The sequence below is a fragment of the Oncorhynchus masou genome, chromosome 1 (assembly GCF_036934945.1).
Source record: "Oncorhynchus masou masou isolate Uvic2021 chromosome 1, UVic_Omas_1.1, whole genome shotgun sequence".
Taxonomy (NCBI): domain Eukaryota; kingdom Metazoa; phylum Chordata; class Actinopteri; order Salmoniformes; family Salmonidae; genus Oncorhynchus; species Oncorhynchus masou.
In genome coordinates, this window is record NC_088212.1 from 36,974,649 (window position 1) to 36,994,838 (window position 20,190).

The 20,190-nt window shown below is 44.3% G+C and overlaps 1 protein-coding gene across 1 annotated transcript in view; it reads left to right on the forward strand.

The window, feature by feature from the left end:
- LOC135543384 (palmitoyltransferase ZDHHC8B-like) overlaps window positions 1-20,190 on the forward strand; it is a 94,665-nt gene that overhangs the window by 64,679 nt on the left and 9,796 nt on the right. Inside the window, exons 2-10 of the mRNA XM_064970597.1 lie at window positions 8,562-8,683; window positions 12,134-12,291; window positions 12,954-13,126; window positions 13,491-13,593; window positions 13,859-13,950; window positions 14,565-14,700; window positions 15,003-15,120; window positions 17,500-17,606; window positions 17,785-18,866. Of these exons, the coding sequence (XP_064826669.1) occupies window positions 8,562-8,683; window positions 12,134-12,291; window positions 12,954-13,126; window positions 13,491-13,593; window positions 13,859-13,950; window positions 14,565-14,700; window positions 15,003-15,120; window positions 17,500-17,606; window positions 17,785-18,866 (2,091 nt within the window). The remainder of the gene's footprint in view (window positions 1-8,561; window positions 8,684-12,133; window positions 12,292-12,953; window positions 13,127-13,490; window positions 13,594-13,858; window positions 13,951-14,564; window positions 14,701-15,002; window positions 15,121-17,499; window positions 17,607-17,784; window positions 18,867-20,190) is intronic.

Genomic DNA, 20,190 nt, shown 5'->3' on the forward strand with positions numbered 1-20,190 from the left:
GCAGATGGAATCTAGAGTGTGTGTATGTGTGGTGTGGTGTTCATCCCTTGAGTATTTTTTTGTACACTTCATATACAGATGGCCTAAAACCAAACTAGATGTTGAAATTACGTCTGTGCCCACTGAGCAGGTTCTAGAGCCAGACTCATTACATTAGAACACTTTTGGCACCAGCAGTGGGCCTCTAGCCTGACTAATGATTTAATGCTATAAGAGTTAATCTAACCATATTAGAGTAAACCTCTAGGTTGACTGTAAATGACTAATGATTTACACATATGTACCTTGGATGGTACCCACATTAATCATGTCCCTTCTTACAAAGATCTGGGCATTTGGATAGATGATAAGCTGTCTTTTAAATAGTTAACTAAGATGTTGAGAATAAAAATGGGCTTCTATAGAAATAAGTCATGCCGTTCACTAAATAGTAGAAAGCAGATCATTTAGTCCACGTTCCTTCCGGTCAGTGTTGGGGAATAGTGAAATACACGTAGTTCAAGTAATAATTTAACTACATTTTGCAGTAGTTTGGTGGTAATTGAACTAAATTATAATCTAGGTAGTCTTTTCACTTGTTTTCTTTTTCAATGTAGTGGTGTATCTAACTACTGGAACGAAACACTACTTTTTTTTCAAAAATAAAATATGGATGTAGTAGGCAATCATTCCCATTATTTTTCGAGCATCAGACCTGCATAATGTTCACTTGAAACAGTTCTTGTGTTTAATAGGCTAAAGAACACATTCTGTAAAAGTAAGACTACATAGATATCTGACCTAGCAATTTGTTGTCTGACATTTCAAATTTACCAAATGATAACTTATTAACTTCTTCTAGTATGATGTAATTGGTCACTTTTGAAACTATATTTTCAGAGTAGCTTCCCCAACACTGCTTTCGGTACTAGACTATGGCAACATGATCTACATGAATGCAGCTGCCACTTCATTAAATCCCTTGGATGCAGTTTACCATAGTGCACTTAGTTTTATCATGGGTGACAGGTTTTGCAACCCATGTACGGAACAAACTTCCCCACATTCAGATGCATTGGTGCCTTTCGAGCAGTTCAGTGTTGATTTGAAGACCTCTTTGAGGAATGGGAAGGTTTTTCATGAGTGTGTTTAGTATTTTTGTATTCTCTTTGTATTGCTTTCTGGTGTATTTCCTATGTGTAATTTGTTGTGTAATTGTAAGATGCAGGGCTCCCTAGCAAAAGAGACCTTGGTGTCAGTGGGACTCCCTGTTATAGGTAAAATAGGTTCAGTTAGTCGCCAAAGCAGGGAAAACCTCATTTAAACTTTTGACAACTTGTGTAATTTGTTACTTTATTTTTAGCATTGTGCCTACATTTACTGTAAAACAGACTTGTGATTGGCGTTGTTGCCACTTAATTAACAAATGTCTCTGAATCACATTTTCCGCCCATTGTGTGGTCTGCTCCTGGGCTCTTAAAATGCACTTTCAGCTGAAATGGTTGTGCTTTGTTTGGCTCTCTCCTTGTTCTTATCACTGTGGGCAAAACACATCATTCGTAGTCCAGGGATTTTATTGGTGGGGGAACAGCTGGTGAAATGTGTTACTTGTCCCTGATCATTTATTTGAAGCTGAACTAACGTCTCCCAGGCTATGTCTCCCAAGTTAATTTGGTAGAACTTAGTCAATCTATGTTCTGTTACCCCCCAACTGAACCCATGTTGTTAGAAGTGAGTAGGCTAAGTACTGTATGGTGTTGTTATGTGAGAGGAGAGATCATTAGTATTGGTGGGGCTGACTAACCTAACTTTTCTCCTGCATCCATGGCTGCTGTTTGTGTTCTATCCTCACACAGTTCACTGACAGACAAAGCTCTGGATTGTTTCACTCTGGTTTGCATCTGCATAGGCCATCCAGCCAGCTAGCCAGCCGGCCACAGCTGTACTGTCTCACCCTGTGACAGTGTTTGACTCGGACCGCCACGGTTAGTTCCTCAAAAGCGGTCGGGGGGGTTAAATGTCGAGCTGGGTCACTCTCTCTCACACACAGGTGCTTATACACACACACACACACACACACACACACACACACACACACACACACACACACACACACACACACACACACACACACACACACACACACACACACACACACACAGTGGCTTACAAATAAAATCAAATCAAATCAAATTTTATTTGTCACATACACATGGTTAGCAGATGTTAATGCGAGTGTAGCGAAATGCTTGTGCTTCTAGTTCCGACAATGCAGTAATAACCAACAAGTAATCTAACTAACAATTCCTAATCTACTGTCTTATACATAGTGTAAGGGGATAAAGAATATGTACATAAGGATATATGAATGAGTGATGGTACAGAGCAGCATAGGCAAGATACAGTAGATGGTATCGAGTACAGTATATACATATGAGATGAGTATGTAAACAAAGTGGCATAGTTAAAGTGGCTAGTGATACATGTATTACATACAGTGCCTTGCGAAAGTATTCGGCCCCCTTGAACTTTGCGACCTTTTGCCACATTTCAGGCTTCAAACATAAAGATATAAAACTGTATTTTTTTGTGAAGAATCAACAACAAGTGGGACACAATCATGAAGTGGAACGACATTTATTGGATATTTCAAACTTTTTTAACAAATCAAAAACTGAAAAATTGGGCGTGCAAAATTATTCAGCCCCTTTACTTTCAGTGCAGCATACTCTCTCCAGAAGTTCAGTGAGGATCTCTGAATGATCCAATGTTGACCTAAATAACTAATGATGATAAATACAATCCACCTGTGTGTAATCAAGTCTCCGTATAAATGCACCTGCACTGTGATAGTCTCAGAGGTCCGTTAAAAGCGCAGAGAGCATCATGAAGAACAAGGAACACACCAGGCAGGTCCGAGATACTGTTGTGAATAAGTTTAAAGCCGGATTTGGATACAAAAAGATTTCCCAAGCTTTAAACATCCCGAGGAGCACTGTGCAAGCGATAATATTGAAATGGAAGGACTATCAGACCACTGCAAATCTACCAAGACCTGGCCGTCCCTCTAAACTTTCAGCTCATACAAGGAGAAGACTGATCAGAGATGCAGCCAAGAGGCCCATGATCACTCTGGATGAACTGCAGAGATCTACAGCTGAGGTGGGAGACTCTGTCCATAGGACAACAATCAGTCGTATATTGCACAAATCTGGCCTTTACGGAAGAGTGGCAAGAAGAAAGCCATTTCTTAAAGATATCCATAAAAAGTGTTGTTTAAAGTTTGCCACAAGCCACCTGGGAGACACACCAAACATGTGGAAGAAGGTGCTCTGGTCAGATGAAACCAAAATTGAAATTTTTGGCAACAATGCAAAATGTTATGTTTGGCGTAAAAGCAACACAGCTCATCACCCTGAACACACCATACCCACTGTCAAACATGGTGGTGGCAGCATCATGGTTTGGGCCTGCTTTTCTTCAGCAGGGACAGGGAAGATGGTTAAAATTAATGGGAAGATGGATGGAGCCAAATACAGGACCATTCTGGAAGAAAACCTGATGGAGTCTGCAAAAGATCTGAGACTGGGACGGAGAATCTGTGGAAAAAACTGAAAACTGCTGTTCACAAATGCTCTCCATCCAACCTCACTGAGCTCGAGCTGTTTTGCAAGGAGGAATGGGAAAAAATGTCAGTCTCTCGATGTGCAAAACTGATAGAGACATACCCCAAGCGACTCACAGCTGTAATCGCAGCAAAAGGTGGCGCTACAAAGTATTACAGTTTTTTTCGATTGCTAAACGACAGTGGACACAACTGGAGTCACATGTGCAAAACTCTAACTCCAGTCTGCACAGCAGCAGTTCATGTGGACCAAACTCTAGTTCGTTTTTCATTGCTTGAACACAGTTTTCAAAACTCTACACACTTATCCCATGACTTTAACCACAACCTGCACAACACTGTGGATTTACAGCACTTGGTTCAAATGCTAACACACTGCTGTCAAAACTGTGAACCACACATTCAAAACGGAATAGATTTCAGCCTTGTGCCTTTCAAACACTGCTGATTGCAATTTCAGCTGAAAGGCTAAGCAGGTGTCTTGTTTTAGACTTGTTAGTGAACACACACACATATTACAGTATATATAAGTAGAGCTCAGAAAGACTCATTTTGGAAATGGAACAGGGAAGATGGGTTCGTGGAGGGAGAAGGGTGGCAGGGAGAGGGCGGATGCGTGGAGGAAGACAAAGAAGACAAAGAGCTGTTATTTCAGATGAAATAAGGGCTACACTTATAGACCATGTCGTGAACCATGGTCTCTCATTGAGAGAGGCAGGGTTGAGGGTGCAACCCAATCTGCAAAGATCCACAGTGGCATCTGTAATGCGAATTTTCCATCATACAAACAGGTGAGAGTTACATCCTTACAGTAAATGAAAACATTACAAGAATCTATTTTGTATTGCAATTATAGAATATTTACACACATATATATTACAGTAAGTTTGACTGTAAAATATATTTTTACAACAGGACCCAAAGGCTGCCCCCAATAGGGGGAAGAGGAAAAAAATTTCAGATGCGCAGGAAAATGCTATTGTTGACATGGTTGTTGTCAACAATGCAATAAAACTGCGGGAGATTCAAGATAGAGTGCTGGCTGATAATGATATATTTGAAAATGTTAATTCTGTCAGCACAACAACTATTGCTCGAGTCCTAAAGAAACACCAAGTTACAATGAAACAGTTATACACTGTACCGTTCGAGAGAAACAGTGAACGGGTAAAAGAGCAAAGATACCAATATGTCCAGGTAAGACGTCTGAGGTTACGTACACAGCTATACAAAATATTTACAGTAAAAAAAACACTAGCATTTATACAGTAAAACTGTGCACTTACTGTTTTTCAGAGAGTAATGGAGGTGGAAGCACTGGAAAGACCACATTCATTTGTATTTATCGATGAAGCTGGATTTAACCTTGCCAAAACACGGCGCAGAGGAAGGAATGTTATAGGTCAAAGGGCCACTGTGGAGGTTCCAGGCCAAAGGGGGGGAAATATCACCATGTGTGCTGCAATGGCCAATGATGGTTTGCTTCTCAACACACCACTCATAGGCCCATACAACACAGAAAGGCTTATAGCTTTCCTAGAACAGCTCTATGCTCAGCTAGTGCCAGCAGAACAGGGGGAGCCAGTAAGAAACCCCCAAGTTTTTGTCATAGTTTGTGATAACGTTGCTTTTCACCACACTGCAGCTGTCACAGATTGGTTTGCAGCACATCACAGATTTATGGTTTTGAACCTGCCTGCATATTCACCCTTCCTCAACCCAATAGAGGAGTTTTTCTCTCCCTGGAGGTGGAAAGTGTTTGGTCACCACCCACATGATCAAATGTCTCTTTTGGAAGCCATGCGTGCCGGATGTGAGGACATGAGTCCAGAGGACTGCCAGAGATGGATATGGCACTCCAGAAGGTTCTTCCCCAGGTGCATGGCAAGAGAACATTCGATGTGATGTTGAAGAAAACCTGTGGCCTGATGCTAGAGAGAGGCAGGATTAGCCCCTCAATTATTTGTTCGAATTACAGTATGTACTTTTAGTTTCTACCTTTTTTTCTCATTACTGTAATTCCGTAAATTACTACAGACTACTGAAGCAAACTGCTAATTTTCATTTACCTTAAAGAATTGTTATGTTCTAAAAATGTTAATAAATCATGTGAAAGAATGTCACTCTTTTCTTTGAAGATAATATTACTTTGTAAGTCACTGAAATTGTTCAAACTGTAAAGATGAAAAGTTTGTATTTTCTGTATTGGTGTTTGATGCTAGTGTTTTTACTCTCCGTGTGTTCTGAGTGACAGTGTGTGTTATCTCAGTGAGGGTTGTGCATAGTGTTTGGCTGCACTGAGCGTGTTTTGAGCCATGTGTTAAGAGTTGTGTTGCTTGGAATGAGTTTTGCAGGTGATGTGAACTGTTTAGCTCAGGTGACTGTTGGTAGTGCAGCCTGTAGTTAGAGTTTTGCACATGTGACTCCAGTTGTGCCCACTGTCGTTTAGCAATCGAAAAAAACTGTAACTTAAGGGGGCTGAATAATTTTGCACGCCCAATTTTTCAGTTTTTGATTTGTTAAAAAAGTTTGAAATATCCAATAAATGTCGTTCCACTTCATGATTGTGTCCCACTTGTTGTTGATTCTTCACAAAAAAATACAGTTTTATATCTTTATGTTTGAAGCCTGAAATGTGGCAAAAGGTCGCAAATTTCAAGGGGGCCGAATACTTTCGCAAGGCACTGTAAGGATGCAGTCGATGATATAGAGTACAGTATATATGTATGCATATGAGATGAATAATGTAGGGTAAGTAACATTATATAAGGTAGCATTGTTTAAAGTGGCTAGTGATATATTTACATCATTTCCCATCAATTCCCATTATTAAAGTGTATGGAGTTGAGTCAGTGTCAGTGTGTTGGCAGCAGCCACTCAGTGTTAATGGTGGCTGTTTAACAGTCTGATGGCCTTGAGATAGAAGCTGTTTTTCAGTCTCTCGGTCCCAGCTTTGATGCACCTGTACTGACCTCGCCTTCTGGATGATAGCGGGGTGAACAGGCAGTGGCTCGGGTGGTAGATGTGCTTGATGATCTTTATGGCCTTCCTGTAACATCGGGTGGTGTAGGTGTCCTGGAGGGCAGGTAGTTTGCCCCCGATGATGCGTTGTGCAGACCTCACTACCCTCTGGAGAGCCTTACGGTTGAGGGCGGAGCAGTTGCCGTACCAGGCGGTGATACAGCCCGCCAGGATGCTCTCGATTGTGCATCTGTAGAAGTTTGTGAGTGCTTTTGGTGACAAGCCGAATTTCTTCAGCCTCCTGAGGTTGAAGAGGCGCTGCTGCGCCTTCTTCACGATGCTGTCTGTGTGAGTGGACCAATTCAGTTTGTCTGTGATGTGTATGCCGAGGAACTTAAAACTTGCTACTCTCTCCACTACTGTTCCATCGATGAGGATAGGGGGGTGTTCCCTCTGCTGTTTCCTTACAGTGTTTTAATGTGTGTGACCCAGTTTGGCCTTTGACATAACCCATTGGCAATGGTCTGTGTGTGTGTGTGTGTGTGTGTGTGTGTGTGTGTGTGTGTGTGTGTGTGTGTGTGTGTGTGTGTGTGTGTGTGTGTGTGTGTGTGTGTGTGTGTGTGTGTGTGTGTGTGTGTGTGTGTGTGTGTGTGTGTGTGTGTGTGTGTGTGTGTGTGCATACAGTATGTGTGCACTGTGTGTGTAAAGCAGTAAAGCTGATCGAGCGGGCATGATCGAAGAGGCGCATCCTCGAAACTGCTGCCTCCCCAAAGAGACATTTAATTTATTCATGTTGTGTACACTAACACCACTCACTCATTTACAGCCACATAAAACCCAGTCTTTCTTTCTTACTTTCTGTCTATGGCTGACTACAGTTAACCGGCTCTGCATTGTGGCTCAGGTGGGCCTCTAGAGGGAGACCCTGCAGAAACGATGAGGCATAGAGACCTTTCCTGGGTCAATACAATGTCTTGGCATTTCAGCCCACATATCCATTGAAAATGAGAGCAGTGCTAAAACATTTGAATTGTTATTCTTGAAAGCAGCATTGTTGCAGGTATCTGTGCATATTTCCCGGTACATGATGATGAATAAGCCTGTGGATAAAGTCAAGCTTGACACACAAAATGTCTTAAGTGATTCGGTTTTAGTCCTGGACTAGGTTTTCCATAAATCCCAGTTTGGGGATTCAGAGATTTTCTGTTAATTCCCTCCTGATTCCAGCAATCTTTCAAACAGGATTTCTGGAAAACCTTGGAGCCTTATGTAGTGAGGTAGCATGTTAGGTTGTGTGTACCATCCACAACAGCAACACACTACCTCTGCCAACTGTCTGTCTGTCTCCCTGTCCAGTCTATTTGTCTGCAACTTCCTCTCTAATTCCAGGAAATGTTAGACATTGTAGTATAGCGCAGTTCTGGACTCCAGTACAGTCCTGTCCTCATGTGTAATCATCTCTCATTGACATATCTGAGGCTGAGAGGAGATCTGATCTGTCCCATGCATAGCTGATGATGCCATTGCTATTATTTCTGAACCTCGAGAGGCGAAGAAGCAATTCCAGCTTGACACCATGTCCGCCTTTTTGCAAGGATTGCTGTTTTCCCATTTGCGTGGGATTAAAGATGCTGAAAATCTTGCTTGCACTGCTGACTGTGTGTAGGTGAGGCTCTGTGAGGTGGTGTGTGTGGTTGAGGTGATGGGGTGGGGGAGGGGAGGGGCGTGCAGCAGTCACCTATTTGCATCCCCTCCCTCCATCCCTAATTTCAAAGGCTGATTACATGCCTCTATCAGTATGTATCGGTATTCAACAATGTGTGTGTGTGTGTGTGTGTGTGTGTGTGCGTGTGTGTGTGCGTGCGTGCATGTGTGTGTGTGTGTGCGTGCGTGCGTGCGTGCGCATCCAAGTGTGCATACATATTTGGTACATCAATAATGAATGAACTATGAGTGGAGGATCCTAACGGCTGTCCTCTCTCTCTCTCCTCTGCAGGTGCCCCTGGTTGACCAAAGCGATCTCCCCCAGTGTGCCTCTCTACAATGGCGTCGTCTTCCTCTTTGTGCTGGCCAACTTCAGCATGGCTACCTTCATGGACCCTGGAGTCTTCCCCAGAGGTCAGTGCCCCTTACCACTGACAGTATTGGTCTGTATGAGATAAATGGGTCTCTCTCTCTTTCTCTTTCTCTCTTTCTCTCGCTCTCTCTCGCTCTCTCTCTCATCTCTGTTTTCTCAGTACCCATTAGCTCAAAAAGACAACCTTTTGGAGAAAACTGTGCCCTCTCTGCACCAGGCTGTGCATTACATACAGGCCTGTGACTGAGTGTCCAAGCCCTGGTCGAGGCTAAAGATGCCTGGTGCCGCTTTAGGAAAATGACTGCCAGTACTTGATGTCAGTCAGCTGTTAGTAACAGTAAAGGAAGGGAACTGTGTGTGTGTGTGTGTGTGTGTGTGTGTGTGTGTGTGTGTGTGTGTGTGTGTGTGTGTGTGTGTGTGTGTGTGTGTGTGTGTGTGTGTGTGTGTGTGTGTGTGTGTGTGTGTGTGTGTGTGTGTGTGTGTGTGTGTGTGTGTGTGTGTGTCGTCCACTGTATAATCTGCGCTGTGGCACATCATATGTCCCCAATGCATTCTCCTGGTGGACAGCCCGGCCCCTATGTTTAGTAATGATCGTTGAATGCGGTCCATTTAAACCTGATGGTTGTAACGTGCTTGTAAAATGATAAGCACGTGTCTTTAAGAAATGATCTTCCCCCCCATAAACAAGTAACAATTACTAGGTCTCATATGGCACAGCCAGGTCACTGTTTATGTCCCTGAAATGACAGTGTCCTTCTGGTCTCTCCTCACTGTGGTTGCTATGGAGATTGAGGCGAGAGCAGCAGTAGTTTTATAGAGAGAGGTCGAGTGTTACAGAGAGAAACGTATGCCCACTATAGTGAGATGCCTGTGGCCACATGGATAATCGTACAACTTCTGCCTCCACAAACTGCAGTTAAATCCCTGCTTCTAGGAGTGTTGTGACCTTCTTTGTAATTGGTGTGAATCATGTATGACGTACAGTACCCGTCCAAAGTTTGGACACACCTACTCATTCCTGGGCTTTTCTTTATTTGTACTATTTTCTACATTGTAGATTAATAGTGAAGACATCAAAACTATGAAATAACACATATGGAATCATGTAGTAACCAAAAAAGTGTTCAACAAATCTCCATATATTTTATATTTGACATTGTTCAAAGTAGCCGCCCTTTGCCTTGATGACAGCTTTGCACACTCTTGGCATTCTCTCAACCAGCTTCATGAGGTAGTCACCTGGAATGCATTTCAATTAACAGGTGTGTCTTGTTAAAAGTTAATTTGTGGAATTTCATTCCTTCTTAATGCGTTTGAGCCAATCAGTTGTGTTGTGACAAGGTAAAGGTGGTTTACAGAAGCCCTATTTGGTGAAAGACCAATCCATATTGTGTCAAGGACCACTCAAATAAGCAAAGAGAAACGACAGTCCATCATTACTTCAATACATGAAGGTCAGTCAATCCGGGAACATTTCAACTACTTTGAAAGTTTCTTCAAGTGCAGCCGCAAAAACCATCAAGTGCGATGATGAAACTGGCTCCCATGAGGACCCCCACAGGAAAGGAATACCCAGAGTTACCTCTACTGCAGGGGATAAGTTCATTAGAGTTAACTGCACCTCAGAAATTGCAGCCCAAATAAATGCTTCACAGAGTTCAAGTAACAGACACTCAACATCAATTGTACAGAGGAGACGTGCGTGAATCAAGCCTTCATGTTCGAATTTCTGCAAAGAAACCACTACTAAAGGACACCAATAAGAAGAAGATACTTGCTTGGGCCAACAAACAGGAGCAATGGACATTAGACCGGTGGAAATCTGTCCTTTGATCTGATGAGTCCAAATTGGAGATTTTTGGTTCCAACCGTCGTGTCTTTGTGAGACACCGAGTAAGTGAACAGATGATCTACGCATGTGTGGTTCCCAAAGTGAAGCATGGAGGAAGAGGTGTGATCGTGTGGGGGTGCTTGACTGGTGACACTGTCAGTGATTTAGAATTAGAATTCAAGGCACACTTAACCAGCATGGCTACCACAGCATTCTGCAGCGATACACCATTCCATCTGGTTTGCGCTTAGTGGGGACTATCATTTGTTTTTCAACAGGACAATGACCCAACACACCTCCAGGCTGTGTAAGTTCTACTTGACCAAGAAGAAGAGTGATGGAGTGCAGCATCAGATGACCTGGTCTCCACAATCACCCGACCTCAACCCCAATTGAGATGGTTTGGGATGAGTTGGACCGCAGAGTGAAGGAAAAGCAGCCAACACGTGCTCATCATATGTGGGAACTCCTTCAAGACTGTTGGAAAGGCATTACAGGTGAAGCTGGTTGAAAGAATGCCAAGAGTGTGCAAAGCTGTCATCAAGGCTAAGGGTATCTACTTTGAAGAATCTCAAATATAAAATATATTTAGATTTGTGGTTACTTTTTTGGTTACTACATAATTCCACATGTGTTATTTCATAGTTTTGATGTCTTCACTATCATTCTACAATGTAGAAAATAGTTCAAACAAAGAAAAACCCTTGAATGAGTCGGTGTGTCCAAACTTTTGACCGGTACAGTGAATGTGGCTACCAAGTTCAAATATAAAGCCTTCTATTGTTTATTGGATGATAAAGCCTCTCATTAATATGTCTACTGAGGATTGTTTTGAAAGAGCAGGCTGCAGGGGAGATGTTTTCATTCAGTTTCTCAGTCCGTTACCTTTTTAAATCTAAGACTCAGAACAACAGATATGTCTCCCAGTAGGATGTGTGTGCGTGTTCAGAGTGTATTTGTTCTTTCTCGTCTCCCTCCAGGTATTGAACGGGGGGAGGAGTGTAATATGTGTATTTAGATGGAGCCCCGTGATGATCCTCCTTCAGGTTGAATGGGCTCTTTGATGAACTGAAAGCCATCACATGTTACTACGTTCCATCTCTCTCCAGAGCAATAGACTCCGCATAGAAATAGAAATATTTCACTAAGCCTAAAGTGGCTAGTTGTGCAGAGATCCACTAAACCTGAGGAAATGTACTTTTTCCAAACGACCGCAGCAGTGCAGCAATGACCAGCGGTGTGGCTGGAATGGGATTTTGAGTCATTCTCTGAATGCCAGCCTCCTGGGCTTTAAACATTACTGTTCACTACCTTGTTTAAATGCCAAAGGTGTGGGCTACAGAGTGCATTGTGTCTATAAAATGTACATTTGTACAGACAGCTAACCATGGGAGCTAGCTTATTTAAGTATACCTCCTGTTGCCCCTGTCAAATGGAATCATATAAATCAGATTTGTGTGTGTGTGTGTGTGTGTGTGTGTGTGTGTGTGTGTGTGTGTGTGTGTGTGTGTGTGTGTGTGTGTGTGTGTGTGTGTGTGTGTGTGTGTGTGTGTGTGTGTGTGTGTGTGTGTGTGTGTGTGTGTGTGTGTGTGTGTGTGTGTGTGTGTGTGTGTGTGTACTTTCCTGCTAATGATGTGTGTGTTCTCACCCTGCGGCACAGCGGAGGAGGACGAGGACAAGGACGATGATTTCCGGGCGCCTCTCTACAAGAACGTGGAGATCAAGGGAATTCAGGTCAGGATGAAGTGGTGTGCCACCTGTCACTTCTACAGACCGCCCCGCTGCTCCCACTGCAGCGTGTGTGACAACTGCGTGGAGGTAAGCCACACACACTCAAATGCCCAGTAATCAGCTGTTCACAGTACAATGTGGTGTTAGCCTTGTTGTTGTGTCCACTTCAACTGACTGGTATGTTTTCACAGATAAGACCTTTAAATCAACTGTCTGTGAACAATACTATTCATTATTGGATTTCCATCATGTTTTATACCATCTCCAAGCAGTATTCGGTAATATAGAATATTGGTTTCATAACTTTTTTTCCCATTTGAAGTTGCATTCTCCAGCTGTGTCGCTTCCCCCAGTGACCTACTGATGTGGCTCTGCCTCGCTCTTTCATGTACAGTCTAACACTCCATGAAAGAGGTCAAATCTGACTTTGAACTGAAGGTTGTGAGGTAGCCTACTATATGTCAGCCAAACAACTTCCACTTCCAACGATGCAGTGTTCTTCAGTAGATACTCAACTGCAACCAAACATGACATCAAAGACAGCGAAATTAGATTTTCATCAAAAATCCCTGACTGACCTCAGAAATCTGACTTGCAATCAGAGGTTATGGAATTGATCGAACCATCTCTGTTGAGTGTTGGAATGCACCGAAGAGCTTCATCATGTAGTATAGAGTCTGATCTTGCTCATCTCCACTCTGCCCTATGACCATGGTCTAACACCCATCCATCTCTCTGTCCCTCCTCAGGACTTTGACCACCACTGCCCCTGGGTGAACAACTGCATCGGACGCAGGAACTACCGTTACTTCTTCCTGTTCCTGCTGTCGCTAAGCATCCACATGGTCGGCGTGTTCTCCTTTGGCCTACTATTCGTGCTGCACCATATGGAGCGGCTGGGTACGCTGCATACTACCATCACGTATCCTTCCACACTGCCGCCAGCCGGGTCTTATTTCACCCATAACACAACTAGTGCCTTTTGTGTTCTGTTCTGAAGGGCCTGGGGAAAAGTGTGTCTAAGCATTAAGATAGACCACTAGACCGGAACCCCTCATTATGTATGGTTTGTCAGATGAACCACATCCCTGCTGGTGAAGTATGAAAATGTTTGATTGTTGTGTACAGACATGCCTGTTCCTCTAAAAGGGTTGTCTGAATGGCTCAGTTGCAGCCATACGGTCATTGATGGCAGCCATACGGTCATTGTTGGCAGTGCTGGTTGGTTTGCAGCTGCTAAAATGGGTCCAGAAAATGTTGTGCATGCCTTGACTGTGTGTGCCCAGTCTGGTGGTGATGTGTATAGCAGGGCTCTTCTTCATTCCAGTCATGGGCCTGACAGGCTTCCATATGGTCCTTGTCGCCAGAGGTCGCACCACTAACGAACAGGTGAGACGGGGCCTGCCCAAGAGCAACTTACGGGGACACAGACACACACTCACATACAGTACATTATATCATGTATTGTACAGGACAAAATTTCAGCATTGCATCTTCACTTGCCAACTCAAATCCGCTAGCTAGTTCTGGGTGTGTGTGTGTGTGTGTGTGTGTGTGTGTGTGTGTGTGTGTGTGTGTGTGTGTGTGTGTGTGTGTGTGCTCTGGCCTCGGGTCTCCTCTTCCTCCCACTCTAACAACGCATTCTGTTCCTCAGGTGACGGGCAAGTTCCGCGGAGGAGTAAATCCCTTCACGCAGGGTTGCTGTGGCAACATCAAGTATGTCCTGTGTGCTCCCTTGGTGCCCAGGTAAGGAGGACATGGATTCCTACGTGAAGGGGGTGTGGGTGGTGGTGGGACCTGGACAGACTGACCATTAAAAAGTCGACCAGGGGGATGCTACGGTACCAATTCTGCTGTAATCATTCTGAGTGGACAGCTGAGACAGAACTGCGACAATGTCCGAAGTGAGACGCTTGTACGTGCTTTTGTACGTATACGTATGTGTGGGTATGTGTGTGTATGTGTGTGGTGTGTCCTGTTCTGCCTGGATGAAGCCAGCTACCCCTGGGGGAAGGCAGATGGCTTGGAGAATTGAATCACTTTGTAGAACAACAGTGAAGGGGAAATCAAGCACAGCACAAACACACTTTCGCATATTCGCATATTCAGCAGCCAGATTAAAAATACCTTTTGGGAGATATTACACTGCTAAAATGAACAGCGTAGATAGCAGCAGAGAGACAATACCCGGGTAGGGATGAAACTGTTTTGTTCTAATCGTTATCAGCCATCGAAGCCGCCCCCAATACCCCCGTATAGCCAGAGTCCCAGATCTGTTTGTGCTGTCTTGCCATATTCTGTCATTGTCACATAACTCTCGTATGATAAGTCAACTCTTGTCTCTCCTCTCCTCTATACAGGTACACAGGTGTGGACCCCAGGAAGAAGCCCCCTGTCTCCATCCAGCCCCCCTTCATCAGACCAGACATCTCTGACAGACAGATCAGCATCAAGGTCAGCGACAACGGGATCCACACCAGTATCCTCCGGTCTAAAGTAAGATTCAGTACATTCAGTAGACACAACAGTCTTCGTTGTCTCGTCTTATGCCCTGTTCTATCCACAGTTTTATTCCCAGTCCTGTTCTCCATCTTTCCCCTAGTCGTCTTTCCAGTCCTCTTCAACTGAACTATTCCTAGTCAGTGCCTTTACTTAATTCCCTGCCTTATTCCCTGTCCTGTACCCTGCCCTGTCCCCAGTCCTATCCCTAGACCTATTCCCCATTCTGTTCCTCCACCTGCTGTTGACTTTCAAGACCACATTAAACCCCTTGTCCCTTCGTCCTCCCCCCTCTCCAGTCCAAGATCAGTCTGGATGGCCTGGCCTTGGATGATAAAGGCCTAGACACCCAGCCCCCGCTGCCCCCCAAAGCAGACCGCTACAACCAGCTGAAGAGCCAGCTGACATCCAGCAAAGGCAAGTAGCACGTAATGAGCACTCTATGCAAAATCATCACATTCCTCTCGCTCTCTTTTTCTGTGTATCTCTCTTTCTTTCTCGTTCTCCCTCTCTCTCTCTCGCCCTCTTTCTTTCCCCTTCTTTCCTTTCTCTCTCTGGTGTTTTGAACCAAACTGCTCTCTCTGGCCCCATAAAAGTGCTCCGTCTCATTTGAGTGCTAGAGTCATGACTTATATAGATAGTTGGGCTTGATGAATGAACTCCAGTGTGGCAGGACTCTTCATCAGCGAGGAGAAATTAGGTGTAATTTGTCGTGAGCGGGCCTGGTTCAGTGAATCTGCTCCAGACTGTGAGTGTGGGGGGAAGGGGGGGGGGGTGAGATGTGTTCAGGGGAATGTGAGGAGATAATTACAGCATGAATCACTCCCTCTCTATGTTACTGTATTCTAGGTGGAATTCTGCCCTGGAAGAAGGTGAAAAGAATATGAATATTTATCTGAAGGACCCTATCCATATGAATGACTGCCTTTTTGTGCTAAATCAACCTTTTAAGTGAGCAAGCTATTGAGAGTGGGCTATAGTAAAGGTTTGACAGTTTTGCCTCTTGCTTCTGTTACCATTGTATAAGGATTTGATCTTAACCGACTTGACTAGTTCAATAAAGGTTAAATAAAGGTTAAATAAAGGTTAAATAAAAAAGGAGATGGGACACCACAGTGTTAGCTTTAGGAACAACAACCTCTCCCTCAATGTGAGAAAGACAAAGGAGATGATTGTGGACTACAGGAAAAGGCGGGCCGAACAGGCCCCCATTCACATCGACGGGGCTGTAGTGGAGCAGGTTGAGAGTTTCAAGTTCCTTGGTGTCCACACCTAATCATGGTCCAAGTACACCAAGACAGTTGTGAAGAGGGCATGACAACACCTTTTCCCCCTCAGAAGACTGAAAAGATTTGGCATGGGTCCCCAGATCCTCAAAAGGTTCTACAGCTGCACCATCGAGAACATCCTGACCGGTTGCATCACCGCCTGTTATGGCAACTGCTCGGCATCTGACCGTAAGGTGCTATAGAGGGTAGTGCGTACTGCCCAATACATCACTGGGGCCAAGCTTCCTGCCATCCAGGACCTATATCCTAGGCGGTGTCAGAGGAAGGCCTAAAAAATTGTCAAAGACTCCAGTCACCCAAGTCATAGACTTTTCTCTCTGCTACCGCACGGCAAGCGATGCCGAAGCGCCAAGTCTAGGTCCAAAAGGCTCCTTAACAGCTTCTACCACCAAGCCATAAGACTGCTGAACAATTAATCAAATGGCCACCCGGGCTATTTACATTGCCCCCCCCCCCCACCCCTTTGTTTTTACACTGCTGCTACTCACTTTTTATTATCTTTTTATTTATTTATTTGATTTTTTACTTTATTTTATTTAGAAAATATTTTCTTAACTCTATTTCTTGAACTGCAATGTTGGTTAAGGGCTTGTAAGTAAGCATTTCACAGTGAGATTGTATTCAGCGCATGTGACAAGTAACATTTTATTTTATTTTATTTGAACACGTCTAGTAAGATAAACCGGATATAGTTGCAGAGCATTATGGGTATTGTAGTACAACATGCTACAAAACATGACATACACTGCAGGTTTTTTTCCCCATGCACCGCAATGGTATGTATAAGGCTACATCAGCACTGAGTGTCCAAAACATTAGGAACACCTGCTCTTTCCATGACATAGACTGACCAGGTGAATCCAAGTGAAAGCTATGATCTCCTTATTTATGTCACTTGTTAAATCCACCTCAATCAGTGTAGATGAAGGGGAGGCGACGGGTTAAAGAAGGATTTTTAAGCTTTGAGAAATGGATTGTGTATGCGTGCCATTCAGCAACCCAATATTATGATTTTGTACACAGTGAATGTCATGTTTCATTGTATGGACCTTCCTGTTTCTTTTTTCCCCCCACTGTAGCTCTACTGCCACTTGGTGGTGTTTTATGTTACTGCATTATTTGCAATGACAAAATCACTGCCGGAGCCATAAGATATACCTGAAAACATTGGTGGGACATATCAACTGTCTGTTGTGCTAAAAACAATAAAAGCAAGGATTTCAATGCAAGGATGATTTCTAATGACTTTTGTCTGTATATTGTTAGTTGCTGAATGTCTGTTCTTTCCTATTTGCCTTTCCAAGATCCTAGCTTGAACTGAGGGAAAGACTTTCACAGCATAATGAGCTGTGAAAGGCTCTGATGACAACACTATCAATTCTAACACCATAAATTTGGATGCTTACGTCATTTGAACAGACAACAGGCTGATTGTTGTGCTGGGATCTGATGACTGTTTGGCTCTCTCTCACACAGTAACATTGTCCTCTCTGTCCTCCCCTTCCAGATAGTTCCCTAACTGGCAAGACCCACCCCTCAACCCCGGCCATGTACAAGTACCGGCCCTCGTTCGGCACCATCCCTAAAGTCCACTACAACGCGGCAGGGGAGGAGGTCAGACTAAATGACTGAATTTGATAGTAATCGCAAACAGGCTTTCCCAGTGTTTTACTGTATTCCTGCACAGTTGCGAATGTGAAATATAATAAAACCCTTTTTATTATAATATGGCTAGTCAAAATAATAATCTAGTCATATTTCTCACTACTTCTGTGTTGTTTTGTCTTGTCAGATTGTTATGCCAGATGACCACCATAAGGCGTCAGCCATCTTGGAGGAGGGCCGTTGCCACGTTGACTACCGCTCAGAGCCCAACCTGGACCTGCCTGACTACCACAATGCCCCTCTCCACCGTACCTTCCAGTCCTCCCCACTGCAGCTGGACTCCTACCTCATCAACTCCCGCTCCCTCAGCCTGAAGCAGGCCCACCAGCGCAGGGACAAGGGCCAGCTGCCTACCCTGCAGCCCGAGACCGCCACCTCCACCCCCTACAAGAGCGTCTTCTCCCCCAACACATTGTCCAACCGTAACGGCAGCCTCTCCTACGACAGCCTGCTCAACCCCAGCATTTCCCCAGCCACAGAGGCAGAGTGCATGGCCCACCCCGGTATGCCCTTTATGGGCTTCCACACACCCTACCTGCCAACCAAAATGTGCCATGTGCAGGGGCCTGAACTGCAGAGCCAGAGGCAGCAGGTCCCCCCTAGCTTCAGCCCCATGTTGGGCTCCAGGGGGATAGGGATGAGCATGAGCAGGCAGTCCCCCCGGGACCGGGACCCGTCCCCGGTGCGCTACGACAACCTCTCCAAAACCATCATGGCATCTATCCAGGAGCGTAAGGAGATGGAGGAGAAGGAGAAGCTGCTGCTGCACCACGGGACACACACTCAGGCTCAGGCCTATAATCAGGCTCAGGACTCAGGCATGTTTGACAGCCCTGGAGGGTACGGCCTGCCTCCTAGCGCCTGCTACCCAGATGGGCCCCGGGGCACGAGCTCCAAAGGACCAACACCCCCGGCCTATGGAGGTTCCAGGGACAACCTGATGGGGGTGGTGAGCTACGGGCCGCTGACCCCCGTGCTGCGCTCCTCTGGTGGCTCCTCTCTGGTACGTGCCCCCAGGACTTCCTCCAGCTCCTTGCACACTGACAGCAGCATGCAGGGAGGAAGGGCCTCCGAGCCCTCCTACCGCTCCCCAGCCCATCAGCCCCACCACTCCCCCGCCATGCCCCAATCCCCCTCCTACATCCACCAGAAACTCTCCTTTATCCATGCCCTGGAGAGGACAGACTCACCCCGCCTGGGTGGCCCAAGGTATGAATCCTAATGTCCTCCTAACGTCTCCTGGGGTGCATGAAATGGGGCTGGGTACAGACCTCAGTCTCCACAGGAAGCCCTGCTGGCTGACTGGGAAGAAACTAGCAGTGTATGGGCTCTAGTGTGTGTCCCCCCCCCACACTCACACACACAGGATGAGTAATTAGCCTCAGAGAGCTTAGGCTAGGTGTTAACATGTATATTCTGTATACCACAGGAGGTTGGTGGCACATTAATTAGGGAGAACGGGCTCGTGGTAATGACTGGAGCAGAGTTGGTGGAATCAAACACATCAAACACATGGTTTCCAGGTGTTTGATGCCATTCTATTGGCGCTGCTCACATTATTATGAGCCGTTCTCCCCAGTTAAAGTGTCACTAACCTCCTGTGGTTATTATTATTATTGTTATTATTGTTATTATCATCCCCTCAGCAGCCTCCTGTGCTGTGTATATACAGTGTATTTGAGATATTATACCCTTTTATCCAAATGAAGTACTGTTGTATGTTACTGGATTTAAATGTTTTGCCTCCATAGGAGTCCACTTTTGTATTTTTCTAAATGATCTGTCTTTCGGATGAATAAAGTTCCATTACCCCACTATCATTTCCTTCTGTTTGCATGCTTATTTCCCTCCTGTCCCATCCCTTCCATCTGGGAGGGCAACATTAACATTTACGTCTCTCTATGCATGTTTTCACCACCTACAGAAACTCCATACAGACCCACAATATCACTAACAACACACTATTGGCTTACCCCTTATGTCTTCTTTATCATATTTTACCCCTAATGTCTTCTTTATCATATTTTACCCCTTATGTCTTCTTTATCATATTTTACCCCTTATGTCTTCTTTATCATATTTTACCCCTTATGTCTTCTTTATCATATTTTACCCCTTATGTCTTCTTTATCATATTTTACCCCTAATGTCTTCTTTATCATATTTTACCCCTAATGTCTTCTTTATCATATTTTACCCCTTATGTCTTCTTTATCATATTTTACCCCTTATGTCTTCTTTATCATATTTTACCCCTTATGTCTTCTTTATCATATTTTACCCTTATGTCTTCTTTATCATATTTTACCCCTTATGTCTTCTTTATCATATTTTACCCCTTATGTCTTCTTTATCATATTTTACCCCTTATGTCTTCTTTATCATATTTTACCCCTTATGTCTTCTTTATCATATTTTACCCCTTATGTCTTCTTTATCATATTTTACCCCTTATGTCTTCTTTATCATATTTTACCCCTTATGTCTTCTTTATCATATTTTATTTAACAGGAAAAGACACCACATTTCACAC